The 7,500-nt window shown below is 45.3% G+C and overlaps 1 protein-coding gene across 1 annotated transcript in view; it reads right to left on the bottom strand.

The window, feature by feature from the left end:
• The window catches only part of LOC138631540 (voltage-dependent L-type calcium channel subunit alpha-1D-like), a 34,478-nt gene that overhangs the window by 23,768 nt on the left and 3,210 nt on the right, over window positions 1–7,500 (bottom strand). Inside the window, exons 2-4 of the mRNA XM_069716546.1 lie at window positions 3,735–4,009; window positions 1,656–1,756; window positions 1,427–1,532 (exon numbers count right to left, since the gene is read on the bottom strand). Of these exons, the coding sequence (XP_069572647.1) occupies window positions 1,427–1,532; window positions 1,656–1,756; window positions 3,735–4,009 (482 nt within the window). The remainder of the gene's footprint in view (window positions 1–1,426; window positions 1,533–1,655; window positions 1,757–3,734; window positions 4,010–7,500) is intronic.

The following is a 7,500-nucleotide window of genomic DNA, read 5'->3' on the forward strand; positions in this document are numbered from 1 at the left end:
TGGAGAATTTGTGAGTATTTCAGAGGATTACCATTCCGTCATCAACTCACGCACACATTTGTCCTCCTATATTTGTGAGGACCGTGATTATTAAAACGTTACCGCAGACATCATATTTTTTATGTTTAACCTCAACATTTAACTTTAATCCTAAAAACCAAAGTCTTAAAAATGACACAAGATCAGACAAACCCCCCCGAAAAAAAAAATCAGTCCCAAAAATCTCCTAAATGTCCCCACAAGGATGGTAGATAAACACTTCTGCTTGTCGTCCCATCGGTTATAACGTTTTTGTTTTTTTTACACTAATTTATCGGAGAACAGCTGCTTCCTGTGACTATAAAATGACTCTAAAAGGGTCGATTCATTAAGTGTTCCTGAGCCCATGCAGTGATTTCCACCATAGACTCATTGGTTGTTTTTAAAAAGCAGTGCTGCCTGAGAAAACATCAGATTTTGGGGTCAAACTTCTGTAAATGGTCAACAGAGACCCTTGAAATGCTTCAGAAAGTCTACGGTGATGAAGCGATGAGCCGGGCGATGATGACATCATGTTTCAAGAGGGGTGGAGCTTCACCATCCAAAGACCAAAGAAGAAGGCGCCAGAGTCAGACTGTCAACACTGAGTTCTACCGGGACCGTCTGAGGTTCTGGTTCTGACTTCTTTTTCTGCTTCACAGTCTTCAGGTCAGTGTCTGGGTTTTTTGTGCTTCCTGTTTGGATTTTTTTTAAGTGACTCAACTCTTTGTTTCCACTTCCTGTCCTTTGTATGATTGTTGGCCCCGCCCCCATCCCTGATTAGTTTCACCTGTCCCTCGGTGTCCCTCCCTCCCTCGTCTGCACGTTCTTCTCCTTTCCGTCTTTTGTTTCACATCTGATCTATATTTCTTTCTTATATTATAAATGATCAGGTTTTTGCTGCTTTATCAGTTTTTTGTTTTTGTGTTTTCTTTGACTAAACACGTAGTCGCTCTCGTTTCGCCTCCGTCGGCCAGCGTTAGCGTCGTTGAGCGAGGGCAGAGAGAGCCATCACTGGAACAGGAAGTGACTACGTGAAACGGCGAGTACAGTCCCGACTTGTAAACGAAGGCCGAGCGACAGGGGAGAGAGAAAGCGGATCCGTCGGAGCGCAAAGTCCTCAGATCCCATCACAGACCTGCCAATCATCCAATGCACGAGCGTTTATCTGCGACCTTTGACCTCTTATAGCAGGAGCGGTGTGTACACTGTGGAGCTTTATTGTGGAGGACAACACTGCTGCACAAAGCAGAAAAAAAACCACAACCACCGATTACCATTTATAATCAGTGTATTCAGTTAGCTACGACTTAGCTTCTTTCTCGGTGTTAGATTCGCGGCTAGTTTTTTTTTTGGGTGTGCATTCGTGTTTATGACGGATTTTATGTTTACGTGTAGATGATCTCACCAGGTCGTGGTTGGTGGAGTTGGAGTCGTCCTCAGGAAACGGTTTGGAAACTCCCAAAGCGACGCAGTTAGCGAAGATGGCTAACAGGATAAAGATATCGAACGGTCTGATGGACGCGTTCAGGAAGACAACAAAATAAATGTTTTTATACTTAAAGTTTCAGGTGAAAGAGTAAAAAAAAAAAAAAAAACAACAGCTGGCAGCTGATTGGTCAATGACTGAAGGATACTTCCACTCCACGATGGACAACGCGGCGCGTCTGATCGGGTTGTTGAGTTTCAGGCAGTATAACGCTCGCGGCGCTCGCTGCACCTGATTGTTGCCCTGCACCTGAGGAAGGAAGTGACATCATCGATTACATCATCAGTAACTTCAGCAACGACATCGATAACATTAGCATGTCCCGGCTAACTAGTTTCAAAGTCGGTTTATGTGAATTTTCACCTGGAAAACTGTCGCCATGGCAACCGCTGGTGGAGCTACAGCACCTGTTTCTTAGCGTGTTGTCTCACCTGTTTCTAAGCGTGTTGTCTCACCTGTTTCTTAGCGTGTTGTCTCACCTGTTTCTTAGCGTGTTGTCTCACCTGTTTCTAAGCGTGTTGTCTCACCTGTTTCTTAGCGTGTTGTCTCACCTGTTTCTTAGCGTGTTGTCTCACCTGTTTCTAAGCGTGTTGTCTCACATGTTTCTTGGCGTGTTGTCTCACCTGTTTCTAAGCGTGTTGTCTCACCTGTTTCTTAGCGTGTTGTCTCACCTGTTTCTTAGCGTGTTGTCTCACATGTTTCTTAGCGTGTTGTCTCACATGTTTCTAAGCGTGTTGTCTCACCTGTTTCTAAGCGTGTTGTCTCACCTGTTTCTTAGCGTGTTGTCTCACATGTTTCTAAGCGTGCTGTCTCACCTGTTTCTAAGCGTGTTGTCTCACCTGTTTCTTGGCGTGTTGTCTCACCTGTTTCTTAGCGTGTTGTCTCACATGTTTCTAAGCGTGTTGTCTCACATGTTTCTAAGCGTGTTGTCTCACCTGTTTCTTAGCGTGTTGTCTCACATGTTTCTAAGCGTGTTGTCTCACCTGTTTCTTGGCGTGTTGTCTCACCTGTTTCTAAGCGTGTTGTCTCACCTGTTTCTTAGCGTGTTGTCTCACTTAGCGTGTTGTCTCACCTGTTTCTTAGCGTGTTGTCTCACCTGTTTCTTGGCGTGTTGTCTCACCTGTTTCTTAGCGTGTTGTCTCACCTGTTTCTTGGCGTGTTGTCTCACCTGTTTCTTAGCGTGTTGTCTCACCTGTTTCTTAGCGTGTTGTCTCACCTGTTTCTAAGCGTGTTGTCTCACATGTTTCTTGGCGTGTTGTCTTACCTGTTTCTTAGCGTGTTGTCTCACATGTTTCTTAGCGTGTTGTCTCACATGTTTCTAAGCGTGTTGTCTCACCTGTTTCTTAGCGTGTTGTCTCACCTGTTTCTTAGCGTGTTGTCTCACATGTTTCTTAGCGTGTTGTCTCACATGTTTCTAAGCGTGTTGTCTCACCTGTTTCTTAGCGTGTTGTCTCACCTGTTTCTTAGCGTGTTGTCTCACATGTTTCTTAGCGTGTTGTCTCACATGTTTCTTAGCGTGTTGTCTCACCTGTTTCTTAGCGTGTTGTCTCACCTGTTTCTTAGCGTGTTGTCTCACCTGTTTCTTAGCGTGTTGTCTTGTTTCTCACGTGTTGTCTCACCTGTTTCTTAGCGTGTTGTCTCACATGTTTCTTGTCTCACATGCGTGTTGTCTCACATGTTTCTTAGCGTGTTGTCTCACATGTTTCTTAGCGTGTTGTCTCACCTGTTTCTTAGCGTGTTGTCTCACCTGTTTCTTAGCGTGTTGTCTCACATGTTTCTTAGCGTGTTGTCTCACATGTTTCTTAGCGTGTTGTCTCACCTGTTTCTTAGCGTGTTGTCTCACATGTTTCTTAGCGTGTTGTCTCACATGTTTCTTAGCGTGTTGTCTCACATGTTTCTTAGCGTGTTGTCTCACCTGTTTCTTGGCGTGTTGTCTCACCTGTTTCTTAGCGTGTTGTCTCACCTGTTTCTTGGCGTGTTGTCTCACCTGTTTCTTAGCGTGTTGTCTCACATGTTTCTAAGCGTGTTGTCTCACCTGTTTCTTGGCGTGTTGTCTCACCTGTTTCTTAGCGTGTTGTCTCACCTGTTTCTTAGCGTGTTGTCTCACATGTTTCTAAGCGTGTTGTCTCACCTGTTTCTTGGCGTGTTGTCTCACCTGTTTCTTAGCGTGTTGTCTCACTTGTTTCTTAGCGTGTTGTCTCACCTGTTTCTTGGCGTGTTGTCTCACCTGTTTCTTGGCGTGTTGGCCTCTCCTCCTCTGTGTTCCCGTCGAACTGGTGGTCGAGTGAAGCGTGTCGGTTCTCGTCATCCTCACGCCTCCCTCATTCTCTCCGTCCAGCTCATCGTCCCAGTCCGGGTCCCTCTCCTCACCACTTCCTCCTCCTCCTCCTTCTTCTTCTCCTCCTCCTCCTCCATCCCCCTCTCCTCCCTCCTCCTCTTCCTCGCCCTCCCCCGCTTCCTCCTCCCCATCCACTCCTTTGGTGTAGCCATTACGACCAGGACCTGCAGAGAAACACAAAAAATAACATGACTATTTGCAGATAGACTTTATATATGGTGCTCTACGGAGCATTTCTGGTTGACGTGTTACTATGTTGTTGTTGATGTGTTACCAGGTGGTTGTTGACATGTTATCAGGTGGTTGTTGACGTGTTACCAGGTGGTTGTTGACATGTTACCAGGTGGTTGTTGACATGTTACCAGGTGGTTGTTGACATGTTACCAGGTGGTTGTTGACGTGTTACCAGGTCGTTGTTGATGTGTTACCAGGTGGTTGTTGACATGTTACCAGGTGGTTGTTGACATGTTACCAGGTGGTTGTTGACGTGTTACCAGGTCGTTGTTGATGTGTTACCAGGTGGTTGTTGACATGTTACCAGGTGGTTGTTGACGTGTTACCAGGTGGTTGTTGACATGTTACTAGGTGGTTGTTGACATGTTACCAGGTGGTTGTTGACGTGTTACCAGGTGGTTGTTGACGTGTTACTTGGTGGTTGCAGGACAATGAATAGTGATTTCTGGAGTGCCAGCGAGTCAACAGTGTCACTCCGTGGTTGCTAAGCGATTACCGATGGATGCAGTGGGTATTTTTGGAGTTAATAATGCTCGTTTTTGTGTCACTGAGGGTCGTTTGTCCGGACCCAAAATAGGAACAGGAACTTAAAAACCAGACTCACGTCACCTCTTCGTGTGATCTGTAATCTCGTTTTTTTCGGGTGCAGCCGTGAGCAAGCTGTTAGCTGGAGGCAGGAGCTGAGGCTGGAAACATTCATGACCCCCCCACGCAACAACAACAACAAAAATAAAAGGACAGAGACTAAAAAACTGTGTTCACGCATGAGTGGACTGAGAAATACATGCTCCTTCTACCCGAGGAAGACCGTGGCATGAAAACAACCGTAATGACACCAGACAAGTCCAGAACTGTCCTGATGCAACCTTCTCCTCTCAACTACTTTATTTTTCACGGATCCTTTACTTTTAAAAACGTTTTTTATGGTTTTAACCAATATTTTTGAAATCTATATTACAGCCGTGTCAGCGTCTATCTGCAACGTTAGAGTCCCTTTCTTCTGCGTTCGCGATATTTTTTCCTGCAGGTCAAAGAGCGGAGGAGGACGACCGAGAGAAATTAAACGAGAGAGGAAGAAGAGGAGGAAGAGGAGGAGGAGGAAGAGGAGGAGGAAGAGGAGAGCTATGACAGCTTCCAGAGGAGGTGCAAACAGAAATATTGTAGTGAACAGCTGTGACCTAGATCTGTATGTGTGTGTGTGTGTGTGTGTGTTTGTGTGTGTGATTTAGGCCGTGATTTATGTGTTAGTACCTGAGGACTCCGAACAAACACACACACGCACGTTTGTCTTTCTATACATCCGAGGACCCTCGTTGACACAATGCATTCAAATGGACTCGTAACCATGACGATTAACCGTAAAAAAAAAATTTTCATTTTGAAAGTCAAACAAGCGAAATGTCGTCGTAAAGCGGGAAAACCAACGAGTCCCCACAACGACAACGAGGACAGAAGAGTGAGATGTGAGATTACGTGATGATCTCTCTCTCTCGACCTTCGTTCAGTCAGTTCCTAGATTTCCTGTGTTTCCCAGAATGCCTTGCTGTTGTGTGTCCAGCTGTTGGTTTTGTCACATGCAGGTAGAGAGAGGCAGTAAAAGAGCAAAGGGACACAAGGACGATGCATTTATGGTCAGTGGGAGAAACCAAAAAAACGCTGTCATTCACACACATTATGTATTCATGAATAAATGTTCAGTATTATTTTGCTGCAGTGTTTTGCCAAATTTTCAAATTTTTTTCTGCAGTAAAATTGCAAAATTTCGCAAAAAACAGTCTGTGACTGTATTATAGAACACAAAGGCTCCATCTGCCTTCAAAATAAGAGCTTTAGATGCTTCACCGCTTCACCCGCAGGACGACAAGGAACCGTCTAATTATCACCGAATTATCCCGAGTCAGCACACTTCACCGGGACAAGGGAGTGTGTCTGTGTGTGTGTGTGTGTTCACGTACGCCCCTCTTTGTGGGGACCGACCGGATCTTTACAGGTTGTGAGGACGTCTGCGTTAACGTGAGGACATTTTGTCGAGTCCTCGTATCGGGACAGAACTTAAAAAGGCGGGTTGGGTTCTGGTTCCAGTTAGAATCGGGTTCAGGTTAGTTTAGGATTTTCTTTGGAAAGTATACGATATTTTTTTTAACAGTGGGGACATGTTATGTTAAATGAGGACATTTTTTGCAACTTTTTTGGAGTGTAAGGACATTGTTAGTGACAACGGGATATGTTTTGGGAAAGTGAGGACATTCTTATGTAAAGTGAGACTTTTGAAAGTGAGACTTTTTCAGAAATTGGGACTTTGCTGGGAAAGTGAGGACATTTTTTGTAAAATTGGACTTTCTTTTGTAAAGTGAGGACATTTTTTGGGAAGAATTAAGACGTTCCTTTTGAAAAGTGAGGACGGCTGTTACACAACTGAAGGAGGTTGAGTTCAGCTTTAGGACCTTGGAGTGCATTTTACTAACGAGGGTCCCCACAAGGAAGAAGAACAAGCGTGTGTGTGTGTGTGTGTGTGTGTGTGTGTGTGTGTGTGTGTGTGTGTGTGTGTGTGTGTGTGTGTGTGTGTGTGTGTGTGTGTGTGTGTGTGTGGGGTGTAGTGGGGCATCCCGTCACTCGCACACAAGCCTCCATCCGCCTTGTTAACTTCCTACTTCTCACTGCCCCGTCACAGTGTGTGTGTGTGTGTGTGTGTGTGTGTGTGTGTGTGTGTGTGTGTGTGTGTGTGTGTGTGTGTGTGTGTGTGTCACGCTGCCCTCCGGGCCGGTCCAGCTGGAAGGTCATCAGTTCATTTAGTGAATGTTTGGGGCAGTTTTTCTTCTTCTTCACTGCTTACATCACAAACGCTGCGTTTCAGCAGCAGCAGCAGTGCTCGTTTCCGTAGCGACGCCCGATCGATACGTCGACATCATCTATCGTCTGATATCGGCAGCACAGAAAATCAACTTAAAACCTCCGACAGTCGCAGGAAATGCAACCGAAACACGGAGTAGATGCTGAATCACTTCATTTGATGTCGAGATAAATGTAAAATCACAGAGGCTGAAGGTGCTGTCAATCAAACAGACACGCCCCCAAAAACAGGTCTTCTTGAATCTTCTTTTCTAATGAATGAGGGATTATTTTCAGATGGACCTCCAGAAAACTAAGAAGAAGGAGTGACTTTAGCTAACAACACCGAGATAACTGATGGACACATTTTATTCACTTTGGATTTGATGAGAGAAGTTGAATGGGAGTCTATGGAGCCGGAGGCTTTTTGGAGCCGACCTCTAATGGCACTCGCTGGTATTGCAGCTGAAGACTCTTCTGGATCAGAACCATTTTACAGACCTGAAGCTACGAACTCTTTTATGTCGCCCATAACGAGGGGGATTGGTCAATCGGACGTGGCTATCAAGGGGTGTCGAATAAAACCACCTGT

Source organism: Brachyistius frenatus, unplaced genomic scaffold, assembly GCF_029030835.1.
Source record: "Brachyistius frenatus isolate BFR_SWC_R1_liver_20210118 unplaced genomic scaffold, ASM2903083v1 Contig_159, whole genome shotgun sequence".
NCBI classification, from domain to species: Eukaryota; Metazoa; Chordata; class Actinopteri; family Embiotocidae; genus Brachyistius; species Brachyistius frenatus.